The sequence below is a fragment of the Rhyacophila brunnea genome, unplaced genomic scaffold, assembly GCF_057557595.1.
Source record: "Rhyacophila brunnea isolate RB1 unplaced genomic scaffold, BYU_Rbru_1.0 scaffold_12, whole genome shotgun sequence".
In the NCBI taxonomy this organism is placed as follows: Eukaryota; Metazoa; Arthropoda; class Insecta; order Trichoptera; family Rhyacophilidae; genus Rhyacophila; species Rhyacophila brunnea.
This window is the reverse complement of record NW_028232774.1, coordinates 39088969-39111349: the sequence shown is the minus strand read 5'-3', so window position 1 is coordinate 39111349 and position 22381 is coordinate 39088969. Positions and strand designations below refer to the sequence as shown.

Sequence of the window (22381 nt, the reverse complement as noted above, 5' to 3'; positions counted from 1 at the left end):
CGTATTCCATTTCACAGTAGAGGACGTCAATGGATGTCCTGTCATATCACATCTCACAGAATACGACGTTTATAGACGTTGTGTCCGCGAGCGTGTTAACTAGATTAATTAACCACGACTTAGATTAGATATTACTTTTTAAAATTATTCATAAAGTGATATTATATGTTGATTTTTTTTATTTTTTAAGTACCTAAGTACCAACTTTTTTCTTTAAACATTCCCTCCCCCTACTAAATTGTTATTTCAAAATTTAACAGCTGTCACTCTTCCTCACATTATCTATGTAGCTTTTTACAACTTTTTAGTTTGGTGGATGTACGTGGCAACGGAGAACTGCGGACCGAGAAGAGAGGAAAGAGCTAGGGGAGGCCTTCATCCAGCAGTGAACAGAAAACAAATAGCCTTAAATAATTTTTATGTGGTGAATAAATTTTATTAATCATGAAAATATTTCTTTTACAGCTGCTCTAAATTCACTAAAAATCGCATATCATAAAAATGATTTTTGAATTTTTCCGATATCATTTTTCGAAATATAAAGCATTATAAGCAACTAAAGCAACATACAGAGAGAATGGATTTGAATACAAACTTGTAAGGAATTATATTTGAATATATTTGATTGCGCTCTGAACTAGGCGTAAAACAGATGAAGTTACCTGTAATTTAAATATTAATTTATTGACACATCATACCATATCAAATATCTATTTGATTTAGAGATTGAAAATATATACTATAAAAAGTGCCACTGTGTTTTGCATTGATGCAATTCAAACAAAGAATGCAGTTAAAATCAACACAGGAAATGAATATTAGACACGCAACACTGACATGGAAGCACTTGTCAACAGAAGTGGCTCACTCAATCCAGCTTCAAAGCTACGGCATACACAATGTTTATTTCAAATTGTCGACTGATATTTTTCACCTGCTTCCTATGCTGTCATTTTTTACAAGGAGAGGCCGGAGATGGACCAATGATGGTATATTTACTTCATTATTTCAATTTCTTATATCCTCAGTGGTATCGAAAAACACTGTTGACTAGGGTATGCAATTTTAGGAAATCTAAACCCAAGATTCCACTCGATTTCGTAATGCTGAAATACTGGTATTAAAAATGCGGGAATCCCACAATTTCGGGATTAATTTGTCTATGTTTTGAGAACAAGATACATATTATCATCGTTCCGGAGACATATCAAAAGATGTATTTCAAATTAATGTTGTTTTTGTTTGATCTTGTTATAGTTGTTGTGGACAAAAGATGTATTTCAAATTAATGTTGTTTTTGTTTCTTCTTGTCATAGTTGTTGTGGACAAAAGATGTATTTCAAATTAATGTTGTTTTTGCTTCTTCTTGTTATAGTTGTTGTGGACTGATCCTTTATATAAAATTCACCACACAATTGAGGCACTACGGATTGAACGAATACACGTGCACCAGTGACCTATTTGAATAATAACTGAAATTCAATGTTAAACAAGTGATTCTTACTTAACTAACATATATTTATTTTTTATATTATCATCATTATCATCATCAGCCTGAATCTGTCCACTGCTGGATGAAGACCTCTCGAAGCTGATTCCAATTCTCTCGGTCCTGTGCGTTGCATTGCCACGTACTTCTGCAGAACTTAATCATTTCATCGATCCAGCGGCCCCTAGGTCTACCTTGCGGACGTTTTGTACCTCTTGGGTACCACTGGATAACTAGATTTGTCCAACGATTGTCCCTTCTTCGAGCTATGTGTCCAGCCCATTTCCATGTCAGGTTTTTAGCGAACTCTATTACATCGCAAACCCTTGTTTTATTTTTTATATATCTGTACCTTGATCACCTGTATCAGCTGAAAGTCTGGAAGTCACATATTCAATATTTTGCAGGAGAGCAGTTTTGACATAGTTAATCTAATCTAGTTAAAATACTCACTCGCGTCCGGACTAAAACTCCGTACGTTAGACTTCTGCACTTTTGCAATTCATCTTTTTGCTACAGCTTAACACAGTCACTGCTGAATAGTTAATTACCACAACTCGGTCAGTGCTCAAGAAACGCTTGGCATGTAGCAATTAGGATGATAATTAAATATGGTAATTAACTGGTCAGCAGTGAATGTATATGTATCTAATGGCCACACGCCAGGCGTGTTTTGAGCACTGACTCTGTTAAAGAAAAAATGACTTAATAAATTGGACATCCACTCTTTCAGCTCTAAAGTATAATAATTGGATTACTGTCTTTTTAGAAGTAAGTATTTTGAAAACCATGTGACATTGGACTCCCAAATTTTCAGCATTAAGAAAACGTGAATACACATTTAAATTTGCATACTTAACTAAAAAATGATAAAAATGTGACTTCCACACTTTCAGCTCTAAGGTCTGTATATAATGCCGGGACCACACCGGCAACAAGTCGCGCGACAACTCGTTAAATTTTACGATAATTATCATAATAGTTTAAGAAATTTTACGATAATTATCATGCTTATCGTAAAATTTAACGAGTTGTCGCGCGACTTGTTTTCGGTGTGGCCGCACTTTAATATGATAATATTTTTTCTTACCTATACTATGTATAATTATTATAAAAATATCAGCTATGATAGTTATCGTAGACGAGTGTTATTTTTGTTAAACAGGCAGGTCCGGCAGATTTAATAATTAAGTCCATTGACCAATGCCCTGATCCAGACCAGTATAAGTACAAAATAAATGTCAAACGGCACAAAGTCAACAGGACTCACGAAGCTTTTGACGGAGACAGTGTTCTGGGAGTACCAGTTAATGACAAAATGTCGGTGAGTCATTCATATTGTAAATAATAACTTTTTACATCTTTTCCCTGTAGTTTTTTTTTCATTACGTTTGAAAGGAAAATATTGAGAACGGTATTCAGAGCCATATACGATAAAGATGACGAAGAAAATACAACCACAAACTATACGTACTCGTTGTACAATGATCCCACTGTCGCCTCACATATGAAAGTGGGATGATTCTGTTGGGCAGGCCATGTCTCAAAGATGTAAAAGACACAATAGAACCTCCTCTTCAATAGAACAGATGGGAAAAGGAGGGTCAGACTGCGGTGGTTGGACTGTCTCCTTGAGAACGCCAAGACCGAATGAATGATTGAAGTTTTCCCTGGGCATGCTTTTGTTATCGGAGTTTATAATGCCGGAATTATGATCGATTTTTAAGGTATCGCTAAATCTACACTGAAAATATTAGGATGCCGGGAATGAGTTTCAATAAGAAGGCAGTTTGTTTTAAATATAATAAAATATTTATCTGCCGATTTTCAAGTGGTTATAAAATTGATAAAAACACATAGGCAACTAAAAAGTTTGAAAGCAGTTAAGAAAATGATGCTTTAGTCCGACAACGTTAACTTTTTGATGTTCTGTTGGGTTTGGCTGCTGTCGGCTGTTTTCGGCCAGTACGGGAGCGACTAAGAAGGGAACAGTCCGTATTACACGTAGCAAATCGGCTTGACGGCTTTTGTTATTAGAAAAGCCTGAATTCTTCAAATTTATCTGTTATTAAGGCGAAATCTTTACCTACCAGAGGTACTAGCGGAAAAATATTTATATCAAATCTTATTTAGGTATAGTCCCAATATTGACACTCGATTTCATATAAATAAAAGGATTTCTAGTTATACATATTTATACTTTTATAAAAAACGATGTTTTTAAGAATAAATATAAAAAATATTAAAACTATGAATTAGTCAAAAATCTCTTCATTACAATATAGAAAACTTAATAAGCTAAATTTTAATAATAAATTTGACCATAAAATAATATGTAATAATAAGATGGGATCCTTTAATAAATTCACATTTTATAACATTTTTATAAAATTATAAGTTTATCTTTGACTTAAAATAAAAAATATTTTTCTTTTTAATGTTTTCAGATAGGTACATATTTATTACTTACATAGTTGCATACAGTTGAAATTGTAGATTATCAAAAAAATGTCTCAAATTGCAAGCTTCGTATTTTTCCACTAGGTGCCTCTGGTAGGTAAATACTTTGCCTTAAGGGCGGACGTGCTCAGCGTGGGTCAAAATGGAGCTTTTTTTCTATTTTCAAAGCATGATCCTGGACATACCTTAAACGTTGTAGATAATCTATTTATATAATTTTGAAGCCTTATTATCTGTTATATTTATTTTAAACATTTGATGACTGCATAAAGTATTTTTATTACATAAAATAGTATTCTTTTAAACCTCTCGCTCTAATGTTTTAGAATATAGTCATGTATAGCCGTATGTTCAAAATGTATCTTCAAATGTGTTAATCTTGCCCATTTTTCGAATAATAAAATGCTTAATTCTTGTCAGATTTGGGATCGCAGAGATTATCAATATAATTTTTTATCGTAAATATTTCACTATAATAATGTCGACATAAATTATACTGATGGTTTTATAAATACGTTTGAAAATTAATAAATGTAAAAAATCTTAACACCACTGCACAATTATGTACTGAAATATAACTATATTCTAAAACATTAGAGCGAGAGGTTTAAAAGAATACTATTTTATGTACTAAAAATACTTTATGCAGTCATCAAATGTTTAAAATAAATATAAAGGATAATAAGGCTTCAAAATTATATAAATAGATTATCTACAACGTTTAAGGTATGTCCAGGATCATGCTTCGAAAATAGAACAAAAGCTCCATTTTGACCTACGCTGAGCATGTCCCCCCTTAAACAATTGCTAATTTCCATAATTCTGTTAATGTCACTTGCAATTTTACTGTTTTTAAAATACCCCTCCGTAGGACTGATAGCTACTCTTCCGTATGATGCTGTCTACTGCACTTTTAACAATTTTAATAGCTCCAAAATTGCATGTATGCTGACGTGAGCCCAGCAGGCTTCCGCTACGCCACTCTGCTGCGTTGTACGCTGATGTAGTGGTAATGACATTGTATGAAATTTAAACCGCTAAAATAAATTGGATTGGTTTTTTACAGATTTACATAAATGTGGCACGGAAAGCCAACGACGGCTATAAACCAAACGCTTATGAGTTCAAAGGAAATGACGCGTGCATGTTCTTGATGAAGTGGGTCGGGAAAGGCTTCATGGAAATTCTGCAGGCCATAGGGCAACCACCTACATGTCCATTAAAGGCGGTAAATAACACTTTCATTCGACTAAAAACTTGGTCCGGGATTACAATCCCCAATAGCAATCACAAACAATAATTCATTATTCGGCCCCTTAGAGTCAAAGAAACGTATTTCATTTTTCTCTACTTTACAGGAGACCCAAACACAAGTAAATTTACATTCCACAGACATTAACAAGAAAGTTTTTGCAGGAGATATGTATCGACTTTTCTTTTGACCATTGAATTTTTTGATAAGTTTCTTTGTCACTTAACATAATAAGTCATTTAATGTCCAGTACCATACGTAACTCAAAATTGTTAAAAATGAAGATAGGTTTCGTTGACTCTAAGGGGCCGTATTGCGAGTATCCCTGAGACAATACACACAAATGTTCAAAATTTAAAATTACAAAACATAAAAATACAGTCGAACTTGGTTATTACGAGAAAGATGGGACCGACTGAATTTGCTCGTTATAAGCATTACCTACTCGTTATATAACATTTTTAGCACCACGTTCTATATAAGCATAGAACATAAAAAACCTGAAAACCACCGTGAAACAAGCATGGCATTCATAAACTACAAAAGAAATTGTTTATTGTACCTACTGACTTCACAAAGCTTGGAATTTTAGATGCAATTTCAACCATATGCGTGGATACTTTTTTAATGTTGTCGGCGAAAACACCAATTAGGTAATAGACACTTAACTAGAGTCATAAACGTAATCTGATCCCGGCGGCATCGGTCTAGTTAACTGCCCGGTCGGATTTCATTGCTTAGGGTTGAAAATTTTGTTTTTAAACGATCTGACACATTGACAGTTTTGCTTGGTATACCCGAGTACTAGCTCGTTATAAAAGTGAATAAATGTATCGAAAAAATCATAAATTAAAATGTCAACAAATGTTTCCTCATTACTTCCGAGATCTCGCTATTTCCGTGATTGTAATAACCAAGTTCAACTACATAAGTCGGCTCTCACGTCTAAACTCGCCTCACGTGCCGCACAGCCATAAATCAAACCTTCCGAGAACGGTGATCCAGTGTTGTTTGTGAAGACTGCTCATATCTACCTAGCGACAGTCGTGCGTAGCCTTCGAAACATATAGATATTTGAATGCGGCGATCGGCAAGCCGGTATAAGAATGACCAATTCGTAGGTGTTTGTATGTGACCTGGCATCTTCGACTCGGAGCCCGAGAATCATGCGACTTGTCGATTGCAACAGCAGATTTTTTTTCCAAACGAAACAGTCCTATTCGACTAATCTGCAGAGCTCCATTTGGCAACGTTTGCTTTGTGAACAATGATGACGTCACATCGACGTATTCGACATATTGTAGGCGAGATGAGTTTTGATGTGAGAGCCGGCTAACAGGTTGACCGCAATGCGATTTTTGTGTCAATCATGGATGGGATTCATACTTTTACACCATCCTTTTTTTGTATGACAATAATAATGACATGATTAATAGGTTTAACACATTCGCGGACATGACTTCTATAAAGTCATATTTTGTGAGATGTGATATGCTGTGGAACGGAATACGACACGACGTTTCTCCTGTTGTATTTTGGATTAAAACAATATGTTCCCTGCTACTTGTGTCATAGTGCGAACATATTTCCATTAGATAGTGTCGTATCTTGGACTTAACTCATTTCTATAAATCTAAATCGAAAATTTTTATTATATAAAATTTTAATATGTGTCATATTATCACTGATATGTATTAGCTTGCATGTGTTCGCGAATGTGTTAATGTCTATAAAAACATTTTATTTTACATTCTCGATTCTAAACAGAGCACATGGGCCTCTGAAGAGGAATTGTTGTCAGTACCCGCAGGACGGTTGTGTAGTAGGCAATAAACCTGAATGGTCTGTAGTACCATCGTAAGAAAATAAATTTATTCACTTGACTTAATAGACTGAATAATCTTACTTCCAGGGTACATACAGCGTGAAAAACTATTTGATAGACTATAGACAGCTTCCGCAAACGTTACCCTACGGAGACTTTCGAGCTGACCTATACTTCATCGTGGACGAGGAAAACGTCATTTGCCTTCAAGTGTTCCTCGTCACAAAGCCAAAAATGATTGGCTAGCCTGCATTCGCGAGAGGCCTGAATTAAATATTATATAAGTTTTAAACAATTAAAAGTAAATGTATTTCTTTGGTGTGGAAAACTTGTATACTTTTATCAATGAAATAAATATCAATTATTGTGAAAATCTTTTATTGATGAGGCTTGAAGATGTATGAGAAAGTTTTAATGAAAGATTGAATAAATATTAGGACGATCTTGTATTAGTGATCTTGGTTACTTAACTGACGTGTTTATTAAATGTTCATACTCTAGAACAGTACTTCGCAAACTGGGGGGCGCCCTGGAGCTCCTGCCAGGGAGCCACAAAATATTTCAGTATTTGAAAAAAATCATAAAAATGTGATTACTGGTCACCTGATACAAATCAGTCAAAATCTCGAGGTCAAATTTTCGTGCGATCACAATACTTTATCCGATATGGATAAATAATCTACTAATCTAATATTTATAAATTATTTAGATTTTTTAGTTAAACAAAATATTATACAACATTTATATGGACCTAATTGCGACAACATACCTATGCGAAACAGCATTTTCACCATTACTGAAAATAAACACAGGTCGTCACTTTCAACGGTGACTCTGAAGCAAACCCTGCGAATTATCATTTCAAACATTGTACCCGATATTGATTTATTATGTAAAAATATGCAATCACTCCCCTCTCATTAAATTGTGTTTGTAGGCTGTAGCTGTAATAAGTTTTTTTTTTTTTAAATTTTTGCTTTACAAGCTACCTAGTAAATGATTTTCATGAAAATGTACCTATAATAATAATAATTAATGATAAATAAAGTATGTTGGTTACTAAAGACTAAAATTTTTGAGGAGGGGAGCCTTGGTTTTTTATTTTCTGATTTCGGAGGCCGTGGTACAAAAAAGTTTGACAAGCACTGCCTTAGAATATGTAGACATAAAAGGTGAAATCATTTTTGTTAATAGTCATTGCCATTGTCAAAAATGACACAGCCTCAGAGTAATAATATAACGAGAGTGGCTATTGTTCGACAAAATGAAGCCGTGTTCCTCACGTATAACGCACAGTAGTACCTCAATTTTATTATTATTAATATAACTATGAAAAGTTATACTATCGTGATGCTTCTCAGTATGGCTACCAAATTTAAACACAACATAGATAAACATATTTTCTATTAAATTAACTAAAAATAATTACCACTAACTTTATATTTAACACAAAAACAAAAATTTAAGCAACATGTGCTCGCAGTTTTTAAATGAATCTAATCATTCAAATCAATATTTACCGGCGACGATTCCAAAAAATATTTAATTCAGCTGTAGAAATTCTATATTACTCTAATACATCTTGCGGGGATATAAGCGTGCCGAATGCTTTCTCATTCGCACTTATGATTTCTTTTTGTTCAGGCCTTGGACACAGTATTTCTTAGAATAAAAAACCAGTTAGAGCTACACAAATCATAAAACACAGAGTACTAGGATACATGTGTTGTAAAATATACTACCTCCTACAACTTATAATACAAAGAAGAACTTCAGGAAAATGAGTTAATATGGAAAACGTAGAAGGTTAAAAAAATTATAAACATGGAAATTATGAAATTAAGACTTTGTCGTTCTAGTCGGCAGTCATAAAGATGGAGATCACTTTGTCGATTACCAACTGGCAAGATGGTTCTTAAAGAAGAAGTAAGTAGGGAATGTTTAGCTTCAAGTTGCTTGAGAGGAGAGTGAAAAAATTATTTGGTTATCATGTGTACTTACTTAACAACGAGATCAAACTGTTGGTGCTGTAGAACTGCTTTGTTTCCAAGAACATGGATAGCCAACTCAACGCAGAGGGCACGCCGCGCGGTAGGAGCTCTTAACGCTCGCAGCGCCGCAGGAAACGTCTTGCGCGCATCGGCTATCTTATTCTCGAAGATACACGTCACACAGTTCCGTAACACCTAGACACAAAAGAAAATATATTTTAGCTAAATACGAGTTCACTGTGAAGTTGAATATTTTAGGCGTTTATTTTCAAATATGTCCACAATTCAATTAGGTTGGTTTAGTAATTACCCAGCATTAATTAATCTATCATAATAATAATAATAAGAGGTGAAATTATTTTAATTTGTTTTTCTATTGTTAATTATCGAATAATAATTTGACTTCTAAGAGCCTGCCCACAAGACGCGTTTCTGCGCGCGAGTAACAAGTCACGCGTACTCCAGGTGTTCTTATTGAGCTGTCCACAAGTGCACGCGCCGTCACCGCGCCTTATGGGCAGGCTCTAAGTGAATACCTGAGAATAGAATTGTTATAAATTAAAAATCTAATTTCGGCAAATTTGTTTTCTCAAAAACTGGCAACACAGAAATCTTCTACATGCGAGGACAGAAACTTCCTGTTACCACCGAGATCTTGTTATGGACAGTTCTGTCGAACAACATCTTTTTGGCTACGTGTTAAAACTGTGAACTAACAAGCTCCTCCCATTTTTAACCGCACTTCCATTATAAACTAACAAGCTCCTCCCATTTAGTCTTCGACAGCGCCTTCCAGCCTGTGCCTAAATCTTCTTGTTGGACATTAATTTAATAATAATACATATTCGTACAAGTACAAGTAGCCTTGACAATTTGCTATGTGTTATACGGGCTGTTCCCTTCATTGTCGCTCCCGGGAGCCTCCCGTACTGGCCGAAAACAGCCAAACCCAACTGAACATCAAAAAGTTAACGTTTATGTTGTCGGACTATAGCATCATTTTCATTTATGCTTTCGAACTTTTTAGTTGCCTATAAGTTTTTGTTAATTTTGTAACCACTTGAAAATCGGCAGATAAATATTTTATTATATTTAAAACAAACTGCCTTCTTATTGAAACTCAGTCCCGGGATCCCAATATTTTCAATATGTAGATTTAGCGATATCTTAAAAAATGATCACAATTCCGGCATTATAAACTCCGATAACAAAAGCATGCCCAGGGAAAACTTTAGTCATTCATTCGGTCTTGGCGTTCTCCAGGATAAAGTCCAACCACGACAGTCAGCCGAACCCAACCGAACAAAGTAACTTTTATGTTTTCCGACTATAGCTTGTATTATTTGGTGAAATAATAATAATTCAATTGAAATTAGAAGAATGGCGTAAAAAATATGACAACATGACACATCGCTGTCATAGTACGGCCATTATTTCATGACATTGAAACGTATCCCTTTCCCGACATTGCAAGTATGCGATAGGTCCTAATTCAAGGCAGTAAATTTATAGATCGCATGTCTCTAGAGTTGGGTATCAGATGTTCTCTCGTAAAACAAACTACCGTCTTCCTGCTTAATAAAAACTATAAAATTATCCAATGTCAAGGTTTATTAGAATCTTTATTAAAAGAAACTGAATCATGTACATATATTACCTCTAGTCTTCGTGCGGAATTCGGTAGAACCAATGAGAGAGGATCCATGTAGGGATTTGGCCCGGGTCCTGCGGGGACTATTCTCGGCTGTGCAGGCCTCATTGAAGATAATCTAAATCAATAAATAAACACAGATAGTTATCAGTCATATGCTAAAATATTAACTATGGTTTAAAGAAGCGTTATGCCTTATTCTTTGAATATTCACTAAAGGTAGATAATAGCATTATGGAGATATATTATGAACCTGAATAAAACGAATTTATTGACATTACCCAGAATGACAACACAAAAGCAAGTTTTGTTTGTAGTAATTAGCCAATTAAAAGCGTGATCGAATAAAGATATTTAGGGACATGGATAAATGAGAAATTGGACCAGTCTAAAAAAAATAATAACAAGAATTGACATAGCAAGGAGTGTTTCTCTGGAAATGAGATGCCTTTTTAGAGCGAAGCCACACGGGCGCTGCGTACGCGAGTTCATAATTCATAATTCATTACCCATTCTTTACTATCAGAAACAACAATCTCATATAAACTATGTAAACACTAAACACAATATTGATTGATGAATTAAAATCGTTTAAATTTGTAAATATTTTAACATAAATTAAAAATTCCACATAATATGTACGATGCAGGTAACATCCATGAAGTAATTTTGAGAAATAGAATAAATAAATCAAGAAACATTTACATAGTTAAGAGAAAAATAATAAATCCGTTTGTTTAAATGAATTTAGAGGGAAAAAAGTAGAGCTAGTAAGAGAGTAGAGTAAAAAATAGAGCTAGCTAGAGTAAATAATAGGTACTAGATTTATTTGTGACCGATTTTATCAATGTTATTTGTATATATGTTACACCGAATGTGCGAAATTGACTATTACATGAAATGGCCAAAATTTTGGCTAATTCATGTAACAGTCAAGCCTGTTGCCTTATTCATGAATTAGGTAAATTTTCTGCTGGGTACATGAATTCGCCAGGGTATGGAATTCTTGAACTGTCAACATGACAGAAGAAAAAGTAAATTTAATACGGATGGTTTTATTAGTTATAATTGGATATAATATAATATTATTATTATTAGGTTAGGTTAGGTTTGGTTTTGTAATTCTGAATTAATGTATTCAACTGAATGTCCATTTTGAGGTTAGCTATCAAGTGTCAACAAACTATCACAAACATTCAATCGACCAAGCACGAATCAAATCACGAAAATACTTTTCAATAAAATTCTTCCGTTATCATATTATAGTTCTAGATTTCTTTGCGCATAATAAATAGATATGAAAGTCATTGCAGTTACATATTGATTGGTATATTTTTATATTATAATCAATGACATTTGTTTAGTTTGATTAGTTGCAAAAAATACCACCGGAGCGCGATCATCTATTTTGACCATAGATAATATATGTACATTTTGACCAATGCACGAGCATTTTGATACATTTAGTTTAGTTGCAAAAAATACCACCGTAGCGCTACTATCTAATTTGTCCAAGACATGAACTAGACAGAAAAATTACTGCCGAATTCACGCACTCTCCAGATATTTTGTCTAATTCATGAATAAGGTGCATTTTTATGATTTAGGCAAAATTTTGCCCATTTCGTGTAATATTCAATTTTGCACAATCGGCGTAACATATATAAAAATTTAATATTAACTATCGAAAAATATGCCAATCCAGCGACCAGTCCCGTGATCCAGGGATTGTCAAGTTGTAATCCTGAAATCCCGGGATCAAAATTTTGGCTCGGGATTGGATTCCCTAGTCAACACTGTTCACTGTTATGCCTTCCCAATTCATCTTTATGACATGGAGATGTAACGATCATGCTACTCTGCATGAAATGCAATGAAATCGCTTCGGATATTGATATAATCCACTTACGTGAGGGTGAATTTAGGTGGACGTTGTTATATAAGTTTTTAAGATAGGGTCTATCAAAGTTCACTCTGTGTGCTTCCATCTACTTTTATTTTGTTACTTATTTTATTTATTTTCTTATTTTATTACTTATTCTCTGTATTTTTATTTTTTAAAAATTATTAACACTTATTTTATGTCATATCGTGAATGCTTTGAATTTATAATTTGTTATGTTCATTATATGTAAAATAAATAAATTTGATTTGATTTGAATTTGATTTGATTTGATTTAAATTAGTGACACACTTTAATATTCGTCGCTGCATATTAAATACCTCCTATGTGGTGATTTTGACGAAAATGAGTTATTATGATTATGACGAAAGACCAAATAACAAATCGATATTTAATTAATACTATGTGGGAGCATCCTAAAGCATGCCCAAAATTAGTCCGGTATGAGCGTCCGCCGCAATAGGTCAGTATTAAAATAATCGGTACTGTTTGGTCATACGGAATACGGCGGAAAACACATTTTGAAAATAGCCGATAAACTAGATTATTTGTTAGTTTGGGTTAGTTTCGGTTAGGTTAGGTTAGATTAGGTTGGGTTAGGTTAGGTTAGGTTTGGTTAGGTTAACCTAACAAATAATCCAGTTTATCGGCTATTTTCAAAATGTGTTTTCCGCTGTATTCCGTATAACCGAACAGTACCAAATAATCTTATGTGAACACGTCATTTTGAGATATGATTCAACGTATTCAACACGGTGCATATAGAATTAATCCTATGAGATCAAAACTATGATTATCCAATTTTAATTCATGATTAGGATCCACAAAAAATGTTAAAAAATATGTATGATTTACAACTATTTTTTAAAATAGTTTTTTTTTCGATTATCTGAGAATATGACTATAATCACATAGGAGGTATTTAATATACAGGGACGATGTATAATGGTAGCATAGGAAAACTAACTTAGCAGAAAGGTTGTTCTTGGCAAGTCCCTCATCAATTATGGCTTGGATTTTCTTCCCATCCAACCGGGGTAATGGCGGTTGATGAATACGAGCCGACACACCTTCAGGCGGCCGTAATACTCTCTGTTGATAGCCCTGTATAACAGAAAACATTAAATTTAACAGGCAAATTATATCACAACATTTATATGTATACCCTTGTAAAAGAAAATCTGTTAAGATATATTATAAAGTTCATAAGGTCCATCTGGAGTGGACTTGATTCATGTTTTGACGGTTCTATTGAAGCTAATAGTCATAGCGGGCATGTCCAATGCGTCGATTGCGGGATGGCTTTTGGTAAATCGGAAAATTTTAAAAGCGTGTATGTTCAGTTGTAATATAAATGATTTTGAAGATGAAACATTAACCACTCCTATTTTTATTGCCGTAACCAGCTTACTTGAAAGTTCTTTGTGAATTAACCACAAGGAAGCCCACGTGATTTGTATTGCATCACTCAAGGCCTGCCGCGACAGTGAGAAAGAAAAGATGTGAGCCCCAGTGCGTTTAACTGAAGCGTAGTTTCCCTTTACCATCGCACAGTAGACTATTTACACAGTGAGAGAATAGTTTGACGATGAGTGCCCAAAAGAAAACCAAAACATCATTTTCACTACAAATGGTATGTTCACTACAAACACATTTCTTCGTGACATTGAAATACCAGTGTTGTTGTTTAATTTGTAATACCTCATTGGCCTCAGTCAAATATTTACTATGTTAACTAAAGTTGAATAATGACAATGAGAGAGTATAGTAGGTCACAGCCTACTTGAATTCAGACATGCGTGGGGTGTAGGATACCTGTATTATAGGAAGAATTTAAGGATCTATTCTCATCTGTGATGTTATTCAACTTTTGGCTATATGTACACAGATAGATTGGAACAGTCCCAATACCAACAATCAATGGAATAGTATTCAATTGCTGTATAAATCTGTGATGAGATTTTACTGAATCGAAAAAAATTTAACATTGTCAAGAAAAATTTCATACCTTCGAAATAAAAGTTTACAAAGTATGTAATGATACCAAATATCATAATGCCTAAATCTCACATCAAAAATCCTCCAATCGACAGAGTTGGGAATATAATAATATTATTGTAACTGTAAATGAGTCAAGGCTAGACCAGGATGCACAACGAAACAAACAAAAAGAAAGTTGCCGTTATTTGTATCGGGCGGACGAAGAATCGAGAGTAGGTACGGTCAGTCTGGAACCTACCCTCGGGCCTCGAACGCCGTGTCCGAATACGATTTGCCACCTTTTCGCGCCAAAGCGTGCGTTTACAAATATTGCTAATAATTAATTGTTACTTGTCTTAAAAGCGAAATATACTTACGTAATACTTAATGTCTCTGAATCCGTGTTTTTAATAAGTGTAAAAGTATAAACCAGCACACTACATAAACCCATACATATTAGTAACCAACACAAAAATATGACTTACTTGAGGGTTTGGATTTTCATTTAAATGCAGTTGTTTGGCCAATTCTTCTATATGCAACATTTCTAATTGTGGATCTAAATTTTCCGCTTTCAGCTGCTCCGGCATATTACTGAAAGAAAGAGAAAATCAAATTAACTGGGTCCATTCAACAAGTCTCTCTACAGTCTACCCTATCCCTACCGTTATGGTACTATAAGCATAAATATGGCAGTTATTGGTAACTGATAATTATTAAATTATGTGGAATAAGAAGTAGTACATATTATTGAGTTTTATTTTAATTTGTACAGTAAAACCTCGTTAATACGAATTCCACTGGACCGAAAATCGAAAAAAATATTGAATTACGAAATATGAAATGTATGGGGGGAAAATATTAAAATTTCGAAAAAAAAAAAAAAATGATTTTTATTAATTTATTATTAATTAGATGTGCCTACGAAATTTAGGATTCCATGTGTGTTAATAGGTCATAAAATGTCAGGATTATTTATATTACCTTCTTAAAATAAGTAATTTATGAAGAAAAATCTTTCAATGACTGGCCCATGAAATAGTGTACTTTATTACGATTTATTGAATATTTTTATATGCCAGGACTCTGAAATCATTTTGAATTACGAAATTCGAATTAAAGCTATGGTTTTATATGAAAATAATGTTCAAGGGAGTTTTTTTTGCGAAAATTTTGAATTACGGCGAATTTCGAATTATCCGTGTTCTTATTAACGAGGTTTTACTGTACAACTTATTTCCAACAAGAATTATTGACAGTTAACATTGTTAAAGAAAGTACTTGGTCACTATCTTCCCAGAGAATATTTGACCTGCCTCTACCTGAGGATAACTCGGGTCTCAATATGCGCAAATGTGTTATTATTTCAAGCAAAACTTTTTAATTTAACAATTTTGATGTGTCGCAAAATCCTAATTGGTTTCAAAGTGTGTCGCTAACTCAAAAAGGTTAAAAAATGGATGTATTTTGATAGTTACCTATAGAGTTCATCCCAAACATCGCACACCCTCCACGGGGGACCCCTCTCGGCAACGAAAGCATTAAAAAACATGCAATCGAGTAATCGGGTGGTGAATTGGCAGCCGCTGAGCTCGCGGCCACCCAGGAATGCAGCACGGTGGAAGGTTATCACAGGTGATGGGTTTATCCGGATTATTGTGAGGCATGATCTGAGAATAAAATATAAACATTGATGTCTTAAATTTGTATAATCAATAATCTAAAATGAAAATCTGTGGTCCGATATTCCGATACAAAAAATTTCCGATAAGTGCAAAACTGATATTCTTCAAGGCAAGAAAATATATGTACTATAATTACTAATTCTGCACAAATAATATGCTGGAAAACTAAATATCTTACCTATAGCCTTGAAGCAACTGTGCGAATAGCCTCATAAAAATGGCGCGAATGTGTTTATCGAGCGCGGCAGGATCCAAAGCGTTGGAATGTGGAGGCCCATTGGGAGGTGGAAACGCTCTGTCGGCCGATGTCAAGACTGGCTGGAGACACGCCCTCAGTGCGGCCAGAGCTCGCTCCATTAAAGGTGAACTTGGCCGTGGCAAGGGTGTTCCACCAGGTACAGTTAGCGCGCCCCCGTCCAAGTCTGCTACCATCACATCCATCTGTTATCAATATAAACAAACGATTTAATGCTATAATCATAATTAACATTTTATTAATATATTTGAGCTAGTCGTTGGAACGCAACCACTACAGACACAAAATCAGTAATGTCAAGTGTCTTGTGCGATACATCAGCTTGAGTGTGAAACATCCCTATGACAGTAGTACGTATACTATCTATGATAATCATGTCTGTCTCGGTCGCTGCATTTCAATGTCTAGTTCAGTGTTTCCCAACTAGTGTGTGATAACTTGAATACTTTTGGTGTGTTGCAAAATCTTAAGTAATGTGAAAATGTCTCACTAACTCAAGAAAGGTTGAAAAACACTGCTATAGACCAACTTCTTTAACAAGCCTTCTACGTCAAAGCGCCGCATACACTAACACTGTTACGTCACGAGTTCTTTCCTTGTTGACTTGTCATATAAGATACTCTATCGCTGGTACTATTGAGAGGAGGTAAAAGCTTTCTTTCCTGTTTATTCTTCTCACAAGACTTCTATATTCAAAATAATGCCCTTCGTCTGCTTCCGCAAAGGTTTAGGCATTTTAATGTTAATAAAACTCCATGCGATATCGAACACACTTAATTATGGACGTGGTGAAAGTAAATGCGGCGGAGGATTTAGTTACAAAAACGACCGCGGTGATGTAGAAAACTTGATATATAATAATTAGCATATTTATCTCGACAATATTTGCACATTTGATAGAAGTGAATCTAAAATTGTGTCAAAATGCTCGCAGTTTGGGCGATAATAATGTGAAGTTTGCTGCAAATAAATAACTCTGCTAATTGAATTATTACAACATAGTCATTGATTTACCATGCAGGATTGGTTTTTAGATAAATTATTGGTCATAGTCGTCTTTTTGTTACATACATATTATATTTCGGCTCTGCCTTCTAGAAAAGGTTTTTTTAGCTGTGTGTTAAACATTTAAAAGTAAACTAGGAAGGGGAAATGGTTCGCTATTGTTTTAAACATGTGTAATTATTATTTCTCACCAAATCCTCAACTTCTTCCTGCAGCGATGCATGCACACCCATCACAAAGGGGGTGGGTGTGCACAATACTTCAGTCAGCGCCGCAGGCAGTAATGGAATGTAAACGTGTGCGTAGCGAAAGGGGAACATGAGGGCGGTCAGGGCACGGCACGCATCCGACAGGCGGGAGAACGCACGCGACCGGAATAGCACCCGCTGCTCCGTCATCACCCCACACCACAGCGTGACCACGTTCTGGATACCTAAAATTGAAAGAGAGTATAAAAATATAACATACTTATTTTCTTCTCCATCGAACCCTCATGATGAATGTATGAAATGTAGAAATCGATGCACAAAATTTATTCGTACATTGAAGATATTATAAGCAGCTTCGATCAAGAGAGGAATTTCCGGGATCAACTGGTGACGACCACAAGAAAGGCTATTAAGGCAGACCAATAAACAAGGTCTCATCTTCATATTAATTGAACTGGCGTTTATGTGGTTGAACTCCATTATAATTGTTTTAAACCCACCTCAACTTCGTTTCATTGTTAATAAATGAAAACTACATTTTTTTTTCATAAAATCTAACGTTTTTCTCCGTAACTTCTTCTTTTTGAATATTGGCATAATTTGTTGAAGACAGTGTTGGCAACACTGGTTTTAACTAATTTTGGGGAAAATATATAATAATAAAGACAATAAAATATATTTTTAAAATTAATTGCTCTCCTGTGGAATTACAAATTGTCACTTTTTAGCTCAGAAAGATTATATTAGTAGGGTCAGTATTTTTCAAAATTCAAAATTCCCGCCATTTAGAACACAAATAGTTTGCCAAAATGTCAATAGATGTCACCTAAAGCACAAAAAATTAAATCCGCTCTGCACTTCTAACTGAGAGTCAGGAGATTTTTATTGAGTTTTTTCAAGCATTATAAAATTAGAATATTTCAAAAATATAACTAAGTTAATTTTTCTGCGGGGGTCTGAGGACATTATGACTACTAATTTGGTAACTTCCGTTCTTAAATACATCTAACCCCTCTACCATGAGATCTCGCTTGAACCCCTATTGTTTATTAGAAGGTAATCTAAGGTTTGTGGGTTACAGTATGTACAACCTACCACAATATAGTATTAAAGCTAGTGGTGGGGAATCCAACAGATGGCAAGAACTTCTAGCAGAGGTATTTACTTGGAAAAAAAACAATTAAGTGTAGTACATTTTACAATAACTATTCTATAAATTGGAAAATTAAAATGAAGCTGCCTGCCTGTTCAACGAGGGCCATACTATCCGACTGCCAGATATCAAAATGCATTTGGTGTTGGTGATGAAGGAAAGCAGACATAAGGTTGAATTGAAGTTGAAGTGTGTCCCTGATAGCTATCTTAAAAATCGGGAGCATCAGTTGTCTGCACCTGCCATTGGTGATGCCAATTGGGAAGGCAATAACTCTGTTCAACCAAATCGTTTCGGATGTTGATATATTCCAGCTACGTGAGATGAGTATAGAGTCTGTCTTCTATAAGCTGGCGTGTGGTTTCCCCCCCGCTTCAGCATCCATCTCGTTCCCTCCCATTGAAAACTTGCAACAGTTGAATGGGATGGCACAGTGCTTTCTGTGTGACATATACGCCAGCTTATAGAATACACACTGTAGGTGCAAACTGTTTAATAAATTCTTAAAGTAGGGTCCACTTAGCTCATTCGGTGTACTTCCATACTTTATAATTTTTTAATTTTTGTACCTTTTACTGTACTTTTCATACTGTTTTTATGATACTGCATATATTTATTTCTTCTTTAGACTATTTAATACTATTTCTTTGTTTTTAAATGTCATGTTGTGAACGTCTTAAATTTATAATTTGTAATGTTCACCGTAAGTAAAAATAAAATAAATTTGAAATTTGAGTTCTCAGAATTCGGTTGGACTAAGTAGGTAATATGTTTAAAAATGCTATATTTAAGCAAAACCCTAGTTGTTATAATATCATCCGAAGTCGGTTCCTACCTAATAGCCGAAAGGTAATCAATATAGTGGATGTCAATAGGTATCTATATAATGTTATATTAGGATAAGTATTTTTTTGTTCACACATTTAGCGCATATTGTGCTGGCAATCCCATAACTCCTTTGGGACATGACATTTCAAAAATGAATGTATATGCAACATAATAACTTTATGAGCTGTGTGCCCCGGTTGATTATGGTAATGTCATATTACAATTGTTTGTAAAACCATTTTGTTGAAACTCACCCATAAGTTGGAACAGCATAAAGACAGAGGAGTAGGTGACAGGTAGAGAAGCTCCGGCGGGCGGCTGCAAGGCTTGCCTGTCTCCAGCGCCTATGCTGAAGCGCACCTGCGGACCCCCAGGCCCTGGCACCTGAATACAGCCCAGCACATTGCCCACCAACGTCTCCAGGGGCACTCCGATGTTCTCAACATATACCGTGTACATTATGCCAAGACAATTCTGGAAGGAAACGAAAATGTTGTGAAAAATGTTTTAACATCCAGCTATAATATTCTATGGATTGTAATTCTATGATCCTGGGATCTCGCTCGATTCCTAGGTCCTGAAATACCAGCATTGTAAAAGAAGTTTATCTAGGTTAAATTTTGTAAAATTTTTATCTGAAATAACATAACATTGGTTAAATTCTGAATGAAACATTAGGTAGGTACGAGGGTGGGTCAATAATTCCTTAGAAAAAAGCATTAAAACAGTTTTTATTTTTGTATTTTTTTTTTATTTCTCAACATAATCTCCTTGGAGCTCAATACACTTGGTTAGACGTTTCTCAATTTTTTTTAAACCGTCAGAAAAATAAGTTTTCGGAAGGTCCTCAAAATAAGCATTTGTCCGATCGATGACTTCTTCATTTGAAAAAAAACGTTGTCCACTTAGCCATTTTTTTAAGTTTGGGAAAAGGAAAAAGTCACTGGGGGCTAAATCTGGCGAATACGGTGGGTGGTCGACCAATTCGAACTTCAATTCTTCAATTTTAGCCATTGATCGTAAACATGTGTGAACACGGGCATTGTCCTGATGAAAGAGGATTTTTTTCCTGTTTAAATGAGGCCGTTTTTCTTCAATTTCGTTTTTTAGCTGGTCCAGTAAAGATGCATAATAATCCCCTGTTATTGTTTTTCCTTTTTCCAAATAGTCAACGAAAATAATTTCACGTGCATCCCAAAATACAGTAGCCATAACCTTACCAGCTGATTTTACGGTTTTCGCCTTCTTTGGACATGGTTTGCCTTCGCAATCCACTGCTTTGACTGTTCTTTCGTCTCGGGAGTATAGTGGTGTATCCATGTTTCATCTACAGTCACAAAGCGACGAAAAAATTCATCCGGATTGCGTTGCATGAGCGACAACAGGGCTTTAGAGGCCACCACCCTATTGCGTTTATTGTCGACTGTGAGCAAACGCGGCACCCATCTTGCAGAAATATTTTTCATGCCCAATTTGTCATGTAAAATAGAAATGACGCTACCTTTTGAGATCCCTGTAACCTCAATTATCTCATTCAACTTTAATCTTCGGTCACTTAACACCATATCGTGGATTTTATTGATCATTTATGGTGTAGTCACCTCTACAGGACGTCCTGAGCGTGGTTTATCCTTTGTTGATGTACGACCACGTTTAAATTCATTTAACCAGTTATAAATAGTTGCAAGTGAAGGAGCAGATATGCCGTAAACTAAATCCAACTCATTTTTTATTTCCTTTGCTGTTAACCCTTTTATATTAAAATGTTTAATAACAGCTCTAAACTCAATTTTCTCCATTTTCCATTTTTCCATTTTCCACAAGCAAATTTTTTTTTTAAATGTACGAGAAACACACAACAACCCGACCAATCTGATTGAAACTTCGCAGCATACTGAATCGGTAGTGCCGCTGCATGAAAACAAACCGCTTACAGTACTAGTCGCGCCACCTGTCGGCTTTTCTAAGGACTTATTGACCCACCCTCGTACTAAATATATGTAAAGATTGTAAAAGGTTTTCAGAATTATAAAATATACTTCTAATTATTTTTTGGAAAATTATATCTGACGTTTCATAGTTTACATGGATTTGCTAATAAAGCTTTATGTAAAAATATTCTTCCTCGTAGTAACCCTCATGATAGTATTGCGACCACAGCGACATTCTGGGTCAGCCTTCTCCAACTTTCCATATCCTTTGCAAGCCTTGTGGTGGTTGTTTTCGGTCTCTGAAGCCGTGGGTTCAGGTTTGAATCCCGTATCTAGCAAAAATCACATGACTTTTCAACGAGTATTTGATCCAGAGCAAGGTCTCAATGTATTAAACAAATAGCTAACAACCATTTATCGAAAAAGGCTCCTATGCTTCGATTAGAAACCGAAATAGCATTTTTTGTAAATTGTGTAAAATCTCAGTAAAATGATATCTCTAATATGAGACAGAAATAATATTTTACTAATGATGAACTCACTCTGAATGTTTCTATGTGGTCCAGGCGGGAGACGAGCACGAGGCATTTTGGTGCGTACATGATGCTATGGTGGGCGATGGCTGGTGGTCGCCCTGACTCCCCAGGGTCCTCTTCCTGTAACAAAAAAAAAATTTTTGTTTCCAATTATTTCCATCAAACATTTTAATTAATAAAATTTGTATTAATTATCTCTCGTTTCACCATCGAAATACGTGACCGTC

At 35.0% G+C, this 22381-nt stretch overlaps 1 protein-coding gene across 1 annotated transcript in view; it reads right to left on the bottom strand.

The window, feature by feature from the left end:
• Sbf (SET domain binding factor) overlaps window positions 1-22381 on the bottom strand; it is a 132487-nt gene that overhangs the window by 33795 nt on the left and 76311 nt on the right. The window contains exons 4-12 of the mRNA XM_085961259.1: window positions 22161-22274; window positions 19942-20161; window positions 17689-17930; window positions 16415-16677; window positions 16030-16221; window positions 15037-15145; window positions 13539-13675; window positions 10675-10786; window positions 9028-9212 (exon numbers count right to left, since the gene is read on the bottom strand). Of these exons, the coding sequence (XP_085817385.1) occupies window positions 9028-9212; window positions 10675-10786; window positions 13539-13675; window positions 15037-15145; window positions 16030-16221; window positions 16415-16677; window positions 17689-17930; window positions 19942-20161; window positions 22161-22274 (1574 nt within the window). The remainder of the gene's footprint in view (window positions 1-9027; window positions 9213-10674; window positions 10787-13538; window positions 13676-15036; window positions 15146-16029; window positions 16222-16414; window positions 16678-17688; window positions 17931-19941; window positions 20162-22160; window positions 22275-22381) is intronic.